The sequence below is a fragment of the Dufourea novaeangliae genome, unplaced genomic scaffold (genome assembly GCF_001272555.1).
Source record: "Dufourea novaeangliae isolate 0120121106 unplaced genomic scaffold, ASM127255v1 scaffold54, whole genome shotgun sequence".
Lineage (NCBI taxonomy): Eukaryota > Metazoa > Arthropoda > Insecta > Hymenoptera > Halictidae > Dufourea > Dufourea novaeangliae.
The window spans coordinates 1,901,778-1,923,803 of record NW_015373944.1 but is presented as its reverse complement, the minus strand read 5'-3'; the positions used below and the strand labels follow the sequence as shown (position 1 = coordinate 1,923,803).

The window sequence follows — 22,026 nt, the reverse complement described above, 5'->3', positions numbered from 1 at the left end:
GAGTGTTGCGAGCGGTGTGTCCATTAAGAAGAGGAAAGAAAAATGAGAATACAGGTGTGCGCGACAGGTGCGCTTTCGCGAGAAGAAGTGAAATTATGGCGAACTGCACTTCGCCCCCGTGCCGTGAAATATTTCTCTCCGTCATGCTTTTCAATTTTCATGCAGAAGGGAAAAAGAGAGAGAAAGAGAGCAGCTCGTTCTCCCCAGAGAGAATTTTTTTACCTGCCGTACACGTATGTTTTTAAATGAAGTACATACTTAAGGAATAGGTTCGATGAAATATGATACTTAATGGAAAGAAATAGAATGTTTAAAATGTCGAAGATTTTCTTTCAATTGAATTAATTACCGAGAAGTTTTGTTTTCTTGCGGTTTATTTGAATGTACAGGATAACGAAGTTTTGTGTCGGATCCTTTGTGAATATCATAGATAAAAGAAATTTTATTCCCAGCTTTGAAAAATGAATCTCTGACAAACACGAATTTACGTAATCATCTACACAGTGTAATAACAACTGAGTAAATATGAGAATTCATTACGTTCAAAATATCAAGTTTCGTATTCAGTTTCAGCATTTCGGAACATGAGCACACTCATTGTATGTATACAGGTTCGTTGATTACTGCCAATTTACTGATATAATGAACTCTGGTAATTCGAATGATATGGAATCTGAATGGAATCTTTCACGATGATATCGGTATTGTTTCACGGATCCTCGAGTATTCATGACCCAATTATTAAATATCCTGAAATTAAAAAGGGAACGTAAACGTTGTAAATATGTTTTGCGTACAACAACAATACACATCGTTTTATATGTTCTTTGCATCAATTCTTTTTTCTTCTGTGTTCGCTTCTTTTCTGTAATTATGAAATAAAATAGCACGTTATTTGAACTAATATTTCAAATGATATTATTTTAGAAGTGCCCAGGACTGGTTACGCGTGCAATTAGAAGTAATAGGACATGGCTAGTGTGTCTGGTCATTGTATTCCGTTTCTACTCACTCCCATAATGAATACACGCGTTTCTGATTAATTTTCAAATTCGATTTTCTCGGAAAAAAGAAACTAATCAGTGAACGACAAAATTTAATTCCACATTTATCTTTTTATTTCTTCATAAAGAACTCACATCGTGTCCGCTTCTACATATTACAGTAAATTGTCGATGAGTGTTCGAAGGTTCTTCAACACTGACAAGGAGAGGTCCTCAGGTGTAACGATGGTTTTTTATTGAGGACAGTGATAGAGCTTGAAATTCAGAAGCCAATGATATTTGTTTCAGCCGCATATGGCCATTAGTTTTTGAAATATTGAAGAAAGTGTTCGAACAGTCATCGAGGATTTACTGTATTCTTCCGTACCCTGTATAATTTTATCAAGCTTCGTTAATGCTACATGCTCATGTTTCTATCGTAACGAAACGAGTCCTCCGATATTTTATCGTCATTGTTCGCTCGATAAATAGTTGGAAATGCTCGAAATCCAGGAATATTTCATAGAAGGTGAAAAAGCGAAAATTCCCGTGTTTTCGTTCGGACCACGCACGGATAAACTTGCCCAGCTTTCAGCGGTGTCTTCCGCTAAAAAGCGTTATATTCAGCGGGGTTTGTTAATTTTTCCGGAGCGTTAATGGGGCCACGGTATAACAGGGCGCATAACAACGTGCCTCGCTAGCCTTCAACTCGCTCCGATGAAGGTAATTATTTTCCAGGGTTTATGCAACGATCAATGCATTCCCCGGGAAACGAATACCTGTATGTGTATATTTTAAGAAGTAACATATCGGGGATGGATTGTACTCACGATCGTCTCATCGGATATAATGTCGATTAGCATCGGTGGAAATTGTATCTCTGTGTATCGAGGCAGACGTTAGGCACACTTTTAATCGAATAATACAGGGTGTTATAAAAGAAGCATTACCGTTTGTGTTTCTTCTCAAGTATTCTTTCTTGGGAATTTAAAAAAGAAAAAGTAAAGTTTTCGATTTATTATTTCTCGAGAAATTTTTCGAAAAATATCTTATAAAATTTTTAAAGTACAAAATAGAAGATTCAAGAAAATTTTGATTATAGACATCAGCCTTGTCGGTATTACAAAGTAATATACAAGAAATGTCGATCGTATCGCTAATTCAAGTTAGCAGGTAAAATTTCTTGTATTACAACAAACAGAAAGAAAGTCACTTCATAAAGAAATTTCCTCAAAAATCCATTTAGAAGGAACGATGCACTGGCGTCCGAAGAAACTAAAATTCCGTTTGGTTTTCCGAGAGTTAATATGGTTTTTGACAAAAAATGACATTTCGTACGCACAAACTTAATCATTTTTTTCGTTGAATAGCAATTCGTCGAATATTTTATTCAAATAACGCCCGCAATCCTGACACAGTTGGCTTCACGGAGTGTGCAGCAGGTAGAGAGCAGGCAGGTTTTGATGTATGACCCCTTTACCTGCTGAATTGCCCGGCGCAAATGAAGACGAATGGCGAACCGAGGGATAGAAAAAGCTCCTGAAACCATGAGAATGCTTATTCTTGCGGCGCACCAATGGCCCGAGAGAGACTTCGCCGACATATTCTGACCGGTTTCGAGGACGAGAGGACGTGTCATGTTACGAAATATCGTCTCTCTGGGGTTTGAATTTCGCGTAACACCGCAATATCAGATGGACATAGAAAACGATGAATTTCGATAGCATGCAGCAAACGAACAATTATGTTAATTTATTTCAGACGTTATATGCTTATGTGCTCAGTCAATTTAGCGGTTTATCTTTCTTGTACTATGTATACATATATGTCTTTTTTATTTTATTCGATAAAAGTATATTACTTCCGTGTATGTGGGACTTCTTAGACTGTTTGAAGAATCACGACCAATTGGTCAGATTCAACATTAATCCTTTATAGTTCCGTGTGACTTCGAAGTCACACACTGATATATCAATATTTTTTTGGTCTAATTTAAATAAATCTAATTTTAATAACCTCTCTTTGGTAACCGATGAGATTGTTTGTAGCGATTATCAGCTCTAGCTCGTGATATCGTAGTAATAATAAAATCTTTGAAAATCGTAAATTCATTATTAATTTGTCCTTAGACGTTGATATGTCTTGGTTTCACGTTACATTAATTTCTTTATGGTCAGGAAGAAAATTAGGTCTATAGAGGATTAAAATTCGAAACTAAAATAAAAGACTTTAAATTGAAATAGGACTGAACTTCATTAAAAAAACATTATTTCAGATGCTGTATAAATATAATGTTTTTAATTCATAGAAATACAGTTAACCCTCCAGAATATTGGATACCATCCGTAATTGGGGCACTTACCCTAAGGGTGAACGGGCATTAACGAAACAGGGAATACGGTGGATGAATGGAAATTTTTGTTACAGCCCGAGGGCAAGACGCAAGCCATCTGTCTCCTCCCGTAGCCGTCGTCGTTTCTCTCGTATGGAATAAGTCAGGCTTCTCTGAATTTTGCATTAGAAATTTGCATTCTACCGCGCGCAACCTACTTGCGACGAACACGAAGCTGGAGAGGGGGGGGGGTTCCTTTAAACCAACCGTTCCTGAGATTGTCTACGCGAGGCAACTTCGTTGGTTCACCGAAATCTAAGCTGACGGTTTCAAGCTTGGGCCACGAACCGCCGTTCTCCGGAATTTTAATTTTCATTCTGTTTACTCGAGTGCCGCGTTTTAACGAACACCCCTCCAACGGTCGCTGAGTTCTTTTTCTGATCCCACCTTTTTGAACCAGAAAAGATTGGAAAATTTCGAATCTTCGTGACGACCGATCAATGGAAAAAAATCGAAAAACGAAGCATTCTTATGACAGTATCAGACCTTATTGAAGTGTTAGGAAATAGTTGGTCTTACAAAGAAGAAACATGTGTTAGTAAACAAGTAGGCGATTATCGACCATTTTTAAACATACTCAGTCGTAACTTGGCATTTGTAAGTATTTTGCAATCTACTGCTCGAATATATTTATAAAACACTCACCAAGGTATGGACATTCCATTTTCCCCACAATTTCTCGTGAACAGATTGATTCCTGTAGCTGTATAACATTTCAGTGTCACTTCTAAACATTGCCAAATTCAATTGAACTTAATAAAAAATTGACAAAAAAGTATCCTGTGCTTTGAATATAATTTCGATACGTTAATTGTTATATGTCAGGAATTCACGTATTTTTCCGATAGTAACTATTGCATCGAGCTTTACATACCTTTTAGAATGTGACCCGTACACACTTTTATTTCGGGTTCGTATTGAGAGTATCGAATCCTGATTTAATTGATGCATGGATTTCGACCGATAAATCACAAAAAGAATGAAACGTTTCAATGAAAATCTCACGAATGCACATCAAATTGTGCCAAACTGTGTTCTGTCTCAAATACGGATGTATTATAGTTAGGGATAAACCGATACCGTCAAGGTATCGATAATTTTACTCATAGCTTGAATCGAAAAAAAGTATCGATACCTACGGACTGTCCGTCAGTTCGCGAACATCTACGATACTTTGCAAACACCAACGATATTTTGCAACCACCAACGATACTTTGCAAACACCCAACGATACTTTGCAAACACCCAACGATACTTTGCAACCACCAACGATACTTCGCAAACACCAACGATACTTTGCAAACACCCAACGATATTTTGCAACCACCAACGATACTTTGCAAACACCCAACGATACTTTGCAAACACCCAACGATACTTTGCAAACACCCAACGATACTTTGCAACCACCAACGATACTTCGCAAACACCAACGATACTTTGCAAACACCCAACGATATTTTGCAACCACCAACGATACTTTGCAAACACCCAACGATACTTTGCAAACACCCAACGATACTTTGCAAACACCCAACGATACTTTGCAACCACCAACGATACTTCGCAAACACCAACGATACTTTGCAAACACCCAACGATATTTTGCAACCACCAACGATACTTTGCAAACACCCAACGATACTTTGCAAACACCCAACGATACTTTGCAACCACCAACGATACTTCGCAAACACCAACGATACTTTGCAAACACCCAACGATACTTTGCAACCACCAACGATACTTTGCAAACACCCAACAATACTTTGCAAACACCCAACGATACTTCGCAACCACCAATGATACTTCGCAAACACCAACGATACTTTGCAAGCACCCAACGATACTTTGCAAACCCCCAACGATACTTTGCAAACACCAACGATACTTCGCAAACACTTACGATACCTACCTAATCCGCGTGCGATTTCATTGAAATCGGTGACAGCCAGGTGTGTGTGCAACTCTCCTTGTTAGCCGGGGAAGGTGTTGCGGTAAGTGGGACCGCGAGAGAGGTACCCGTTCATCGGTGCGTGCCAGCGAAGAAGCTCTCTCCGTCGCTTTCGAGGGGGCAACCGCGACGCGGGTCGCTTCGTCTGCACAAGCTGCAAGGCGAACCCGACTCGAGCAGCTTCATGCGAGGCCAGAAGCACGTTTATTGCTCCGATGTAGCAACGTTATTACTCGGCGAAGTGGGCCAATGTTGCCGGCTCGGCCTGGAATCGAACTGATTAAAGCGGGACCTTTTAGACAATTGAGCTTCCCTCGCGTTCCCTCCGTCGCGACCTTTTTTTTTTCTTCGTCGTTTCGCCCCGCGAAGCTTCCGTTGTAGAGATTTTAAAGTGTACAATATTCTTCGTCAGACGGCGACTTACCCCTCGTGCCTCAAGATTGACTTGAACTATCAAATTTCGAATGTAGGAATTATTATTTGGACTGGATTCAGTTTCTTTGCGGTTCGTAAAGTTTATACACAAAAATATTTCTAAAATACACTTTACATGCTTCCTTCTACCACTTCTGCACAGATTTCAATTAGATCACTTTATTAATGTAAATAATGTGATGCTGAGTGAGATTTACCGTTATAGTACAATATAAAGGATTACAATGACATACATTACAAATGACGACATCACTTTACGGTATACCTATGATAATATCTCGGAAACTGAGGCCGAGCGGCAGTAACATGTATAGGAAAAAGTTCATCAGAATGACGACCTTGACGGCGTCTTTCAAGGTCATTGAAATCGGTGAGGATGACAAACTTCTAAATAATTACTCAATTTTCATTAAAAGTATTACATATAAATATGTATTAAATAATGTTTTCTTCGTCATCACTACTAAGCGCCATTAACCGAGGACATTTTCTTTTTGACAAGATATCCTCATTCTCTGAACATTCTTCAGCATTATTTTGTATTCTATGCTGTACTTTCTCCGAAAAATCTGTTATTTCAGATTACTTGCTTTTAGCTAAGAAATCTTTATAAATTTCGTTATATGGTGCTGAGCACTTGTGAAGTGTTCATCGGTGATTTCTCTAATTTTCAAACCGCGTTGTAGGATGTCATGTTGTACGAGGGTTTTTCCAAATTCTCGAACCGTATTATACGGGAGTTACCTGTACTTTGAAAGCTCACATTGGAACCAGAACCAGGGCTTCCTAATTAAATCGGTGGCCTTGAAGAAGACCCCCCCCCCCACATCCCAGCACATTTCGCCTCGTGTCTTCAAGAAAAAAGCGACGGTATTTTCGACGGGTCGGCATGAATTCCTCGGGAATCTTCCAGCAGACCGACGATGAATCGCCCCCTGTTCCCTTATTCACGGCCGCGAGTCTCTATAACGTAATGATTCTCAACGGGCGGTCGTTTTAGGGTCAACTGAGAACGAGTAAGCGTATCTGGTGCGTGATACATACTTCCGTTCCTGCACGCGGAAAGAAAACGTGAATCGTATTGTATAACAGTATTCGGTTTGCTGAAACAAAGCGTATCCGTTCGGATCCAAACGATACGATGGCTCGGGAATGATATTTTCCCACTTTGGCCGCCATTAAACCGCTTATTCGAATAACCGGGATTACAGTTGCGGCGAAATTGCAGAGATTACGAATTAAAATTTCGATTCTTTCGATTCGACAGTACAGTCGGTCGAAAAAGTTAAAACGGAACAACTTTTTAAAAATTGGACCAGGTGCGGTTGAACTTTGAACTATATTATTATCCAATTACGTAAACTGAGATTAATTTCTTCTTTATGTATTTTTAGCGGACAATTGTTGATTGAAAATTATCCTGCGTAAAAATCGTGGTATTACGATTTTATAACTACAGGAACACGAAAACGTATTTTTCGTGCATGGGGGCTCGAATAATTCGATCGCTCAACTGTTCTCGCTACTTTTTCGATCTCGAAATTCAGCGTTATTTTGATTTATTTTGTACCAATGTAAATCGGAACAATGCGAGTAGACGTTAAAATTTACTAATTTTGTCATCTAACGATCGATCGTTTTCTGTATTTCAGATTCTACTGGGACCTCTGCATGCTCCTCCTGCTGGTAGCGAATCTGATAATTCTGCCAGTCGCCATTAGTTTTTTCAATGACGACCTGAGCACTAGGTGGATAGCCTTCAACTGCCTTTCCGACACGATATTCCTCATAGACATTGTCGTCAACTTCAGGACAGGTGAGCCAAATCCCAGAATTATCCATCAGAATCCAATCGGAATTTCCATTGGCCGCTCGAAATCAATTCTCCGCGGTATGAATAACAATAAGCCAAATATGCATTCGTCGTTTTTACCTCGTCGATAGCTTCTATGGATTTAAAAACACACGTTCCTGTGGATCAAATGTGGATATTTAAATGAATGTAGGTTTGGCTTAAATAACATTGGACACATAGCCATAAGTCCATTATTTATTTTTCATAAACTGACGGTATTCTATTAATTCGAAGCATTTCCCCAGTCATTTCACTTGGAAAAGGAGGATGCATATTTTAAAGGGATAAAGCTTTTTCATTTCCTGTTGAGAAACTTTTCCATTTCTGTGAATTTTGTCGATTACTTTTATTATAGATAGCAGGGATTGGTATCTTTTATTAAGAGCATTGTCAGAGTCCAAATTTATGGGTTTGATCGATCCGTACTGTAAAATTTTGAAACATATAACTTCTATTACCAAGAAAATGGTACAAAGTTATAGAAAATGAGGGGAATTACTTCCAGTGACACGTACTTACTGCTGGTACTTATGTAACACATTTAGACATTTTTAAGTACTTTATCAGCCACTAACAAAATACCCAACCAAATGTAGGTAGGTATAATTGTAGTAAATTGCAGGCATTATACGCTATAATTTCTCTACAAATTATTCCCAAATACTGTTAATCGGAAGTAAGTATTGATTTGTAGGCGGGTTATGAATATAAAACAGTAATATAGATTCTACCACGCGAACTGGAGGCATAAACCTCGGCAACATTTGATAACAGAAATTCCATTTCACTTCGGAATGAATTCCTCGAGCTACTTTAATACAGTTCAAGTTGCATTCAAGCTTGTTTCCATTCGAACGTACAAAAACGATGCCCAAATAGCCCATCCACCGAGCGATCAGTGAGAGCTGAACAAAAAACCCCCCGTGTACTTGGAAAACTTTGAATGACCAAACATAGTCACGAAAGAGGGTGTCTGTCATAAATCCCAAAGTAGCAGTATTAGGGACATTTACCCTATCATAAATCGTTCGAAGACCAAATAGTCGCCAGGTCATCCGCGTTCGACACCTCGAATAAAAACACGTTAACATTAATAAAGGTGTTTTCCGATTCATTGTCTGTGTACTTTGTGACCTTTTCGTCTTTCGTGCCGGGACTCAACGAGTATTTCTTCAGTTTGACCGCGATCGTGATCGAGAACGCAACTCCTCGTGAACAGAAAAGTGTGTATATGTGTGTGTGTCTCTTGTTATATATTTTTTCGTTTAATTTAATGGCTTCAGACTCCAATGCACTCGATGTAGTTTTTAATTTAAAACATTTTATCGGGCATTTTCCGCGTCAGGTTACAATCTCGCTGGAAACATAATCGGCCGTCCTCTGAAAAGAAACACCCCGAGTCTCGTCCCTTTGTTCATTTCTTCGCCGTTTCATCGCGGACTTTACCGGCACAGCATCAATCCCCCTTTCCACATCCCCTTTAATGTCAACAATTAGAACTTCTTTCTTCACGTACTTCCCCCCCGTGCTTTCCGCAGGCACTGACACTGACGGTATCTGAAAGCTGGCTCTCGGCTTCAAAGAGCCAGCTCGCAACAACATTAACTTATCTCTGCCAGCTGGAAAATGACGGGGGAAGAAAATTAGAAACCTATTGAGTTGAAAACAATATACAGGCTAGGGATGAACCAATCCAAGTAAATACAAGTAAATAATTCAGTCGATACCGAGTATTTTTTGTATCGATATTTTTATTTTTGGTTTTATTTGACTAAAACTTTTACCAACGTATTTGTGAGATTTTTCTGATTACAATGATACCAAACACGATATAATTTGAATCATATTTACTTAATGATCATTTATGACACTTAATCAATATCAATAAGTAAATATCATTCAAAATATGTTGTCTTTGGTCTTGTTTTAATCAGAAAAATATCACAAATACGTTAATAAACGTTTGATTGAGAAGTAGTAAAAAATCAAAAATTTTCAAAATCAAAATCGTTGCATTAGTTTTGTCCTATCGACACGCGGGCATGTTTCTTCGAAACAAGTAGATATCGATACTTTTGATGCGATAGTAAATAGATATCGATACTTTTGATGTGATACAAAGTAGATATCGATACGTTTGATGCGATACTAGGTAGTATCGATACTTTTGATGTGATACTAAGTAGTATCGATACTTTCGATGCGATACCAAGTAGATATCGATACTTTTTATGCGATAATAAGTAGATATCGATACTTTTGATGTGATACTAAGTAGATATCGATACTTTAAAAAACTAGAAGACATCTGTAACTCTCGAATGGGACGTGATTCGCCGTATGACAACGTGTCAGTATCCCATTCCTAGACCTTGACAAATGTATACACGTATGACAGGCCTTCAACTGGACACGACACGCGGTAATAACATTGTTCGACACGCGGTGAGCAATTCGCACCCGGCTCGTAGACGTTTCGTTATTACCAAGTGAAGGGGGGTTGGCGGAGTGGGGGCAGGAGGAGGATGAGGATTAATTTGAAACACGTTTGAGTCGGTCCCAGGAACGGGGAAATTGGGTCACGTGCCCTTCCAGCCCAACCCCTCCCGGTCTCGGTCCGATGGAACCCATTGTACGGGCTAAACCGTGTATACGTGAGCTGCGCGTCGACTCGCGATTGCCGCGAATTCTTGATCCAGATTATCGGCCGTCGACCAATATTACGTTCCGCGAGTTGCATACTAACGCCTGGATGCGCATCCAGTCGATCGAGTCGATCGGGGATGAAATATTTGTATGGTAATTTGGGGTGGGGACGGTGGTGTGAGTTATGCAGGTTCTACGGAAAGAAGTGGTCGAGCTTTGGGACCGTCGAATTAACCTGGGTGTTGTACGGTTGGTTGTTTCGATATTGTATTCTGTCGTTAACGAACAAGGGAATTTTCGACACACACCGAAAATTCCGATTTTTTTCTCTTTTCTTTAAATTCTGCAGGTTCGTATGCTGCAGCTCGATAGACGCATCGGGCAATTTTGTTGTTTCTATTGATGTTCGGTTCTTCGGAATGAGATCACTCACTGGGGTTAACACTTTTGTTCCCACTGCAGCCAACGGTATCGCGGATGCTCGTCCGGCAGGCTCACTCTCTGATTGGTTGCAATTTTTCGATAATATCTCGTTAATCAAGCCTCGGGGAACTTTTTCGCTAAGGAAAAAGTTGTTTCAAATCACCCCAGGAATCGCCTCTTTCAAGGAGTTACAACATTTTTGAGACTCCCTATATACATACGAAATTGCTAACGGGGAAACTGTGTTATGATCATTCTCTTTTTGTACCATTAATCGTGTTTTTTTATTAATCGTGTCTCTTGTTTTCAGGTATAATGCAGCAGGACAATGCCGAGCAAGTGATCCTGGACCCGAAGTTAATCGCGAAACACTACCTCAGGACTTGGTTCTTTCTCGACCTCATTTCCTCCATACCACTAGACTACATTTTCCTCATATTTAATCAAGTAAGTGCATATTAATACATCTATTCCCGGGTACACGTGTTCTTGGGTTTAATTAATTTTCCGGACTCGTTTTGGTCGCTGGACCATCCAAACTCGTTTTATGTAATTAACCTCTTTCGTGTGCACGAGCGTAGATTTCAGACATATAGGGACTGTTCCTTCGTTTCGATTAAATTTACCAAACGCGTTTGTTCGATTGGCGTAAAATATTGCAAACAGTTAGAAATCACATATTGCTTTGTTCCTCTTGAACCAATGCTTCCAGTTGATCAATACGACGATTTTCTTGTTAAAGAACTTGTCGCAGTTGCAAAATTACGCGTTTCTTTCAGCGTTCTCTTTTCTTTAAAATTTTACAAGTTCGTTTAATTTTCTTCTCAAATCGATTTTACACTACGATATATCTTTATTGAAAGTCATTCTTATGGGAAAATATAAAAAAAAAAAGAAACGGTAACGCATGCGCCGTACGTCAAGTCAGCCTTGGGGTGAGATTAACGAGAATCGCCTGTTAAATTTCAGTTTCAGGACTTTAGCGAGTCCTTCCAGATCCTGCATGCTGGCCGTGCTCTCAGGATCCTTCGACTGGCGAAACTGTTGTCGCTGGTCCGGTTACTACGGTTGTCAAGACTGGTGCGGTATGTCTCGCAATGGGAAGAGGTCTATGTGAGTGTCACCCACAAATTTCTTTCTATCGGGCACCGTTTTCATATTCTGTTTATTTTTATATATATATATTTTTTACCGTTTGTTTATGTCTCTCATTATATGAAATATACCCACAGCTCGTGTGTGATCCTTGTGTACAAAGAACGAAAGAAACGAAAAGAGAAAGCCAAAAAAAAAAAAAAAAACCAAAACCCACCCCCCCCAGAAAAAGCAAAGTAATATACAAAAACCGAACGAAAAAACGAAGAGAAAAAAAACGTTAAAGAAAGAACGAATGTACTAAGGGTGTCTCGTCGTCGTTGTCTGTCCTCGGTCAGTTTTCCAAAAAGTGACTGAACCCCATCCGTCGAGCCTCCTCAATCGAAACATCAGCCTCGCTTCCGTTTTCGCGGATCTATAACTTCTATAACTTCGACAGCGTTAGATGGGACCGAACCGCCCACAGGGTCAGTTGTTTGGACATTGCCTGCATCGCAGAGAGAGACCCCCGTCGTTGTCGCGTTCACGTTCGGAATATCGAGTCTTCGACGTGTTCACGGCGACCCTGAAGACAGAGCCATGGGGATGCGAAGGAGCCCGAAACGCAAGTCCTTCCCCATCCCCCGTGCGAGATCCATCTGCCTCGCAACGAGGATCAACATTAGCTACACGTGTTTCTGTATATATGTGTGTGTGTGTGTGGGTATGTGTGTAAACGGGTTAAAAGCTGAGAACAGGTGACCGATATAATGTCACGAGCGAATCTCTCGCGCGAGCGGTGTACCACCATTCCTTTTCTAATTGCTCAGCTTTCCTTGGAAATAGATTCGGGACTAAAGCACATCAGCAGAATCCTCTTTCTCTTCGTCAGGTGACCAGGGACAACCAACGTTGACATTCCCCAATTGGGCAATCCCCCTGAAGACGAACTTGTTGAACCCCCCCCCCCCGTGGCTCTATACGTGCCCCTTCGAGCTATACAGTAAATCCTCGATAAGTGTTGGAAGGCTCCTCGACGATGGATATTAAGTATTTTATAAACTAATTGCCATATGCAACTAAACCAAATATCATTGTTCAAACTGATTAAAAAGTCGGCGTTACACCTGGAGACCTCGCCTTGTCAGTGTGAAGAAGCCTTCGGACACTCATCAAGGATTTACTGTAGTGACAATCTAGGTGTGACCTTCTCATTTGGTGGGCTGTATGGATACCCTTTGAGGGTACAAGTCGCCAAATGTTTCTTTTGCTATATCTTCGGGCCAGTACTTATGTGGTTCCATTTACTTCCTATTACATGTTTGACACGATTTTCTGTACCCTTAAAATTTGAAATATTCTTTGCTTCATAGGATGTGAAATTATTTACGGTAAATGCGTAAAGGATCCCAATTTTCTGTTGTTTTTACGAAGTCACTATAGCTTGGAAACGTAACATACTTCAGTATCATTGAAATCGGTGAGGAGGTCAAACTTCTAAATAATTACCGGTAATTTGAAATCGTTCGTTCAAGACACGGTCTCCAGCAGTTCCGGGATTGGATTATAGGTGCACGGATCCCTCACCGCTTAGTGAGCGCGATCCTACCAAATGGCGGCTGTAACGATCCCGGTGACGGGGAATTGCTGACCGCAGCTCTCTTGAAACGGATAGAAAACCTTACAAAGAACAAATTCACGAGCAATTAGACACGGATTCTGTTAATAAACCCAGGGGAGGGGGAGATTATCGGTGTCCTGGCAACCAGTCCGTTGTGACATCACAAATTCCCCAATCATTTTTCATCCACAGGAGGCACAGAAATATTTCTAGGTTAGACCATTACTGTAACTTGCTATGTGTAAGCGATTTGCACCGTATGATAGACAATACGTGTTTGATAGCAGCAATTCCAGTAACTAACTTAGTATGTAAGCAACACGTACAGAGATTCCTCGATGAATGCGACACGAACAACGGCGTTATTCCCACCACTTGGGGGATCCCTTTCTGGGACCAATCAAAACAGAGTAACAGAAACTAAGCAAAGGCTCCGCTTCGTGAAAGAAACAAATTTATGAGGGGCTGAAAACTTTTCCGCCTTGGCACCTGACCTGAATTAGTCGAACTCATCGAGACGTTACTGTATTGTCTATCATACGACATAAATTGCTTACCCATGACAAGTTACATTGAAGGTCCAACCTAGGCGACGGTCCAAATTCGGCAACCTTCCCCTGAAAATTAATAAAAAGAAAAGATAATGTTCAATGTAGACTATTTTTGATTTTTCTCCATCTTGACACGGGTACGCTATTTTTCCTATTGAGAAACAGCAGATAATAGTAGCTGGATTTAAAATATATTGGTAACAAAAGGTATTCTTACAATTTCCTGCGAATATTACAGGCGAATCCGTGTGAATCTCATAATGGTCACCATAAAGACTAAATTATTTTTGTTTTTAGAATACCTTTCTAAAAAGGCTTTATTACAGAAGAAATAATATAATAATCTTTACGATAATCGGTTCGATGAATCATTGTTGGGTGTAGAGTTTAATAAATATCTAACAACACCGGATAATGAAATGAATTAACCCGTGCCGAATTTGGAATAATGCAAGTTTTGATGGTCAAAATCTATCGAATACAAATCTTTGATTATTACATAACATCTTTATTCACAAAAAAAAAAAATGAAATTACAAGGTTTAAATTAAAGGGTTTGGTCCACCTGGATAGGCTACCTGTTCCACTGTGCGATGGTTCATATTCGGCAAACTTCCCCTAGTAGAAGGATACCATTAACAGTAAATGAGTCTTCGTGTAAACGTGTCAATACATATATTGTTGAGAGACCTAAACAGAATGCACCTTATCTCGATGTACTGGTCGAAATAACTATGAGCATTTAACGTGTCAAAGCGGAACCTCCTATTTTCTTTGAAATCGACGGATATAATTAATCGGTCTGTTCTTCGAAACCGTTTATCGAGCTACTCTCGCGAAACGGAGGATCGTTCCAGGAAGAACGGCGAGTGTGGGCGGTTTCCACGAGAAACTACCACGTGTGTGTATCTATGTGCTGTGCAATGTCGACGGATTAACCAAAAACTGGTCGTTTAATACGCGAGCACACTCCCACGTTGCAAACAGAACCGCTCGCGCACAGTCTGATCCAGACGCTATTCGATACTACATACTGAGATTAGTCCCAGATTTTGTGTGTCTGTGCGTGTGTGTGTTCAAATTTAATCATAATCTTGACGGTTGAATACGATGTTTTAGAACAGGGACTAATATCAAAGAACAGCTTATAGGGTAAGCGATCCAATTACGTATGGTGTCCGTATTATGGAGGATTAAGTACAGAGGGTGATCAAATTATTATACCGAAAAGATTTGTCCTGAAAATATGTGAAAGAGGTAGCTTTAATTAACAATGTGTGAATATTATTGATACTTCATATATTTATTAACTACAACGTTTGGCAACATTGTGAGTAATACGTTAACACATATATCTCTTCACTTTGAAATAGAGGGTAGACAAGATGTGAACATATAAAAAAAATTAGGAAAATACATTATAATAATATACCTATTTAAATACATTCAATTCGTTCAAATCGATTGAGAATAGTCATAGGAAGACATAGAAACTTTCGCCATGTTCTTGACTGTATGGTTACGTATGCACTGTAACATTTTTGAGCCGCTATTTTTGCCAAATGACGCTTCTGGTTATACCTATACTCTGCTAAAACCCTCAACCACAACTACTTAGTATCTAAATAAGGGGTGTACAATCTTACGCGGCCCTGAATCAATTCGAGCTAGTTCTACTATCGGGACACAAGGTTTATATTTTTGTTCGGGACGGTACAAATATCCCCCTCGATTTTATACAAGAAATTAGATCTCGGGAAGTGTCCTCGACTATACCCCACTGACACGAGGCAAACATTATGATCCTTAAGTTCTGAATCCGAACCGGAGGTCTTTAGATGTGTTCTTTTTATCGATCCTCGACGACGCAGTGTAACTATTCCCCAAACACGAAAGACACTACATACAAAAAAAAAAAACAATGAAGCTACCAGGTGTATTGCGAGAACACGTTTCCGAATGGGTTTTGCAGATCCCCCTTTATCAACAGCCGGAGAGGCACTACGAGCGTCGGGCGACACCGCCCCAACCAGACCGAACCAGCAAGGTGTGCCTGCCTAGTAACCCCGAAACCACGGCCAAATGTCCAATTTCTCGATCCAAGCGTTCGTTACCATTGAACACTCAATGTTTTTTCTTACGTATAAAACTTAACTATATATATATATATATATATACAATATCTTGTAATTATATACGCCTAGATGATTATTACCTAATATTATATTTACTGTTTACGGTTGTACTGGTTATCGTTGCCGTTTCTTACTGATTAACGTGCATTAGTTCTCTTTGTTTATCTGTCGATTGATCCATTCGTTGTCGTTTTGGTTCTTTGAAGTTTATCTTTCCCCCCTTCTAGAGATCGTTGCCCCTAGTCTTGCCGTGTGTGTACACCTGTCTTGGTACCTGTTTCTGTGGTTGCGTGTTGATCCAAAAGGATACGTTTATTTGAACCCCACCGCCCGATACACTTTTCGTTTCTAGATTCCCGTATAAGAGATCGATGGCTGACCAAGAGCTTCTCGTTCTGTGGATCCTCCTGAGAATTAATTTTATTTCACTTGTTTCCCTTCTTTTTCTTCTATTTTTGATTTTTCTTTTCTCTGCTCTTTGTTCGTTAGCGATCTGTGTTGCACGATCATCTAGAGGTTGTGAAGCGATGAATGGTAATCATAGAGGATAGTATCAATTTGTTCCTTTACTCGTAACTTTGTGTATTTTCTGTATTGATTTGCATCGTGTAAAGGCCTCGTGTGGGGCGTATGTTTATCGTTTTCGGTCATGGTAATTCTTGGAAGATTGTTAGATCAATCGAGAAACGAACGGGTTACGAGATGTCGTTGAAACTTGGACGGAATTACTAGCCGGTCAGAGCTGTCCACGATCGAACTGGATCACACCAGATCTCCCTCTAGAGAAGCGACGAATAAAACCGGGAATAGGGACAACACATTTGTCCTCCTTGAGCTCTCTTCAGAGCTCATTGCGTGACAGCTCTGACCAGACGGGAGAGATTTTTGCCCTCGAAACAAGCTCTTGATCAGCCTCGACCTATAGTCCCGGTAGTCCTGGTGATGCCAAGTGTCTCACACGGATCGTGAACATCGACGTGACAAAGAAACATGAACGTTTAACCCTTTGACTGCGAATAGCGCCTATAAGAGTCCAATGCAATATGATTATTCGGTACGAACGTCTTCAGACGCTCATTGCAAGATGCTCATTCAGTGGGAATATATACAGGGTGTTCAAAAACAACCATGATACTTATACCTAGAACAATAACCGTGAGTATTGGGGGTCGGATTGGTCTGTTAGGCATAGAACATAGTTTGTGAGGTATCTCTATTTCATTCTTAGACGTACAGTCTCGTATACATCTGCCTATACCCAAATTTGCTACAGGATAGTAAGTAAATTTACTACAGGATATTGTAATAAAGGATAGAGGTACCCTCTGTAGAACTATCTCCCTTGACCCGGCTCATCTAGGATTTCCCGTATTCCGTTATCGTTCCAGGTATAGTATAGACTTCAGGTGATCCTGGACGATTATTGCTCACCTGCGCAGCAGCGATTGGCACGTTTCGTTTCCTCGAGTGCTCCGTAGCCGAAGGGTTAAACGTAAATCCTCGACACGACGAACAGACGAATCCGTTCAACAAACCAGCAAACACGGAAAAACCACATGAATCCATGTTGACACACACCTCGACCAAACTCGATCCTTGTGAAAACTCTTGGGATTTCACCTACGACACACCGTTCGCACATTTACTTGCTCGGTTCTCTAAACGCGAAGGTTCGTTCTTCTGTCAAGAGGGCAGTCCTATTAACGAAAAGGGGAATGGGGTGTCGTTCGTGTCGAAAATCAGCCACTAACGAGCGACGATCATAAACGTCGTACGGGGACAATCCAAGTCCGATGGGAGAATGGGGCCGATGACTATACGGGTGCCCCTATTCTTGGCCGATCGCCGCGTCTCCGCTCGCCTACGGCCTGACACGGACCGCGCATGTATATATTAACCGTGTTGGATCGATAGCTGGCCATTAAACGTTATTCGAGAGAAACGATTTCTGCATATGATAAAGAGATACGTCGTGTGCATGTAACTGTCTCTCCTATCCCTCTCGATCCTCCGCAATAATCACGGAGATCGGACCAGTGCACCATGATGTCAATGGTGGTGGCACATCCTTTGGGGTTGGCGGAGCACGCGTTGATGATTAAGAATAGAGTAATTCTCGGACTAAGAAGGCAGACAATGGGTCGAAAAATGGATCTATTCGGGGGAAGAAGAAAAAAGAAGAAGGGAATGGATCTAGATGGGGACAAAAGGACGAAAAGACAATGGCCTGTTAGATCCAGGGGGTTTTCGACACGACACCCCCGCCCCTGGCTCTCCCTCTCGAACATAGCTACTCCACAGACGAGAAAGTTGGTTGGACTGATCCGTAGGTATGCCTGTGAATGTTAGGTGTATATATTAACCCTATTTGCTCGACATTTTTGGCGATCTGCCCGCGTTCTCCAGTGTGTATGTGTGTGTGCTCCCGTTTTCTGTTCAATCCCTTCCTCCTCGAATTCCCCGTAACTTTTCCCCCCTTTCGAAACGACAGACTTTAAAGCCCGTTTGCATTCCGACTTATCTCCAAAGGTGCTTGCTGTTCCCTGGTTCTTTGTAGATATCTGGTATCATAAATTCAAAGAAGCTCGAAGGTTCCGTGCAACCTGTTCCTCTCGTAAACATCTATTCGCGTGCTCGGTGTTCTGAAAGCTCGGCTAGCACATAAGAGTCGTATTCTTCTCGTGGATCGGTTGTGTTTTGCCGTTCATGGAGTCTTTCTGTAGCCTCCACGGAACGCACAGTGGGACCGAATCGTGTAAAACACTGCATTACACGAACGGAAATTTCAGTATCGGACTTCGAGGTTTTTTTTTTTAACCATCTCAGTAGAATCCTTTGGACATTAAGGAACAAGAAATCGGAAAGAAACAATTTTTTAGTTTGTTTAAACCCGGATTTTCGAACGATTTGTGCGCACACTTTTCGAGGCACCTATTCTTTGAATTAAATAATCTGACATTTGAATCGAAAACTTTTTTTTTTTTCATTTGTACCATGCTATTGTACATATACTTGATACCGAGAAATCACGGGGACATTCTATCCTTCCTGTCGTGAAAAAAAGTTTTCCCTATCTCGTGAATCTTCTCCTCGGTTCACGTCGATTTCACCGTTCGGCTTTCGTCGCAGCTTCCGGCGAGGCGTGAAATCGACGAGTGACCGGGTAATAAGGTTACTCTCTCCGAGCGGCGGCCATTTCAACGAACGGGCGCCTCGAGAACCTCCGGGCCAAAAATGGATCCTTAGGGCGACGATTAATCATAGCTGTCGCGGAGAAGTGATAAATTGCTGCCTGGTCGTCCCTAAAACGAATTCGTTTCCTCCTCCTCCTCCCTCCCCCCCCCCCCCCCCCCCCCCCCCCCCCCTTCGGTGCTTCACGATCGCGGGACACGCCCTCGCGATGGAACATGGACGATCGTTGTTTTCTTTTTAATTTTTGATACTCTGACAAGAGAGCACCCTGAATTGACAATAGCTGATTTTGACGCAACTCTGTAAGATTGTAGCTCTTATGAAAATATTGGACGCATTTTGTTTTTCTTTTCACACCCCTAACTTCGAGGGCTGTTTTCACCCCTTTCAACGTGGATAAGTGCAGCTACAAAAAAATACGTGTTAAATATTTTTATGAGAACTATAACCTCACAGAGTTGCATCAAAATCGACGATTGTCAATTCGGGATCTTCCCTTGTGAGTACGAGAAAGGGATGACAGGATCGGTTCGAAGTTACGCGTGTAGTAGCGATCGTGAATCGAATGATAAATCTTCTGATCGTTTGTTGTTTTTTTTCTTAAGGGGCAGCTATTACACAGGGTATTTTACACAATTAAACGCACAGGAAGAGGTATGTTTTCGTGGAACAGACTTTCAGTTGGGTAATGGATTTGGATCGAAAGTGAATGACCCACAAGAATCTGTCCAACTGCTGAAGAATTTCTATCAGTTTTCTTTCGTTTCTCTGCATATATTTCTGTACACGAACATCCGGTAACTGAATCGGAAATTTCGCTTCGAATACAAAACGGAGTGTTTCGCAACAGGGAGAACAGACGCTTCGATCGTAGTAATATATTTTCAATGTTTATCCCACGATTGGTTTTTATTATCGTTTTTCTTCTTTTTATTTATGTTCCTCGATGTGCACGAAACTTTGGGAAGGGATACCTAATCCAGCGCGAAACCTTGATTAAACAGCGTCCCACAATACTTCTTTTAATTTCATCGTGTCCCATTTTCATTCTCCGACTACGAGCCTCCGTTTCTTCTTTCCAAGCAGGACGAACAACGTTGGTTCTCGAGACACTTTTTCATTTCCACCGCGAAGTTCCCGCGAAATCTCGACTCCCTCCACCCCGAGCTGACATCGATCACACGGACAAAGTCGAGAAAGACACACAAATACAAACACTCACAATGCCACGGAGTCTTTATTTGAAACTTTTTTTTTCATACAACGAACAGTTTACAAGTAATTTAGGTGATAGGATTAAGCTGTGCATTATTAGCAAAACAGAAAGAAAAAATGTTATATAACATGACGTTACATAACATTTTTCATGTTATACAGCAAGTTATGTGTTATCCGTCAAGTGTGACGCCAGTATTAATAATAAGACGTGCAATGTTGTTACGTAATCTTGTGATAAGTTATGCAAACATGTTCTACAGCATGGTTCTATAACAGTTTGTTATATAACACTGTTTTGTTATGTAGTGTAGACACAGCTTAAGGTGTATCACCCTATATATCACGAATTTGTTCGTCGTAGCTGTCACGACCGCCGAATAATCGATCTTTCTCTCTCATTCACTCTTTCTCTCTCTATCTATCTATCCACTTATCTGTCTCTCTCTATCTCTATCTATCTCTCTCTGGGGCCTTTATACGAGCTTGACAAAGAGACCGCGGCTTCATGCTTCGCGCGACTGCTGGCAAACGATAAGAGCTTTGACCTGACGAATGGCTTCTTGATTTCTTACTTCTTAACTCACGAATCATCAAACTCTACTTCTTACACACTCGTTCAGCCACCCCCCCCCCCTCCCCATTGATTACCGTTACACGATTTATCCTTAAGGCATACTTTCCACTAACACGTCTCGTCATTGATGCGTCATAGACATTTGACTCTTGCAGGACACTTCCATGTAGCGACCAATCTAAAACATTGGACGTGTCTATACATACGTTCCAAAACGCATGACACACGTCTATTGTTTTACATTGGTCGCTACACAGAAGCATCCTGCAGGTGTCAAATGTCTATGACGCGTCTTTGACGAGACGTGTTAGTGGATAGTAGACCTAACGCGTCAGTTCGTCGCAACGATGATTCGTGTTTTCGCCGATAAAACACGCGCCACACAACAGAATCATACCCGCGTGTGTGCACCGTATCTCCACGACTCTCATAAAGCAAGGGACCCCAATTGTCCGACTTCGATTTTAACAGGGAGTACTTTTCCCTCCCTATGATATACCAAGTGTTGTTTTAGACGAGAACATAAAAAAGTTTGAAAGAAAATATAGACGTGTTGGTTGCCCACGGAAGGGTTGAACTAACTCTAATCAGCTGAACGGTGGGCCACACGTACGCGCACACATGGTCAAGAAGCAAAGGCCAGTGACTTAGGTCATGCCCTTCTTGACTGAGTCTGCGCATAACGGCAAATTCGTTTAACTGTTAATACCTCGGAAATGGAGCTTCAGATTACAAAACGGTAAAGGACTTTTCGATTTGTATTTGCATGAGGAATATGCATGTAGCAGATTGTCCCATCTTTTTGGGACACCCTGTATACCAAGTCTGGCCAAACATTCGCCCGTAGAGCTATATAAACAATAACACCAGCCCCCACCACTCGCTTCTGTTGTGTTGTAATCTTCGGGCAGGAGGTGCGCGCGCATGCTGACTGTCCCCACTTTCGGCTATCCCGAAGTCCCTACTCATCGTA

At 41.0% G+C, this 22,026-nt stretch overlaps 1 protein-coding gene across 1 annotated transcript in view; it reads left to right on the top strand.

Annotated features, from left to right (window-relative positions):
* LOC107186014 (potassium/sodium hyperpolarization-activated cyclic nucleotide-gated channel 2) overlaps positions 1–22,026 on the top strand; it is a 71,722-nt gene that overhangs the window by 32,471 nt on the left and 17,225 nt on the right. The window contains exons 3-5 of the mRNA XM_015573807.1: positions 7,417–7,580; positions 10,999–11,135; positions 11,658–11,801. Coding sequence (XP_015429293.1) covers positions 7,417–7,580; positions 10,999–11,135; positions 11,658–11,801 — 445 coding nt within the window. The remainder of the gene's footprint in view (positions 1–7,416; positions 7,581–10,998; positions 11,136–11,657; positions 11,802–22,026) is intronic.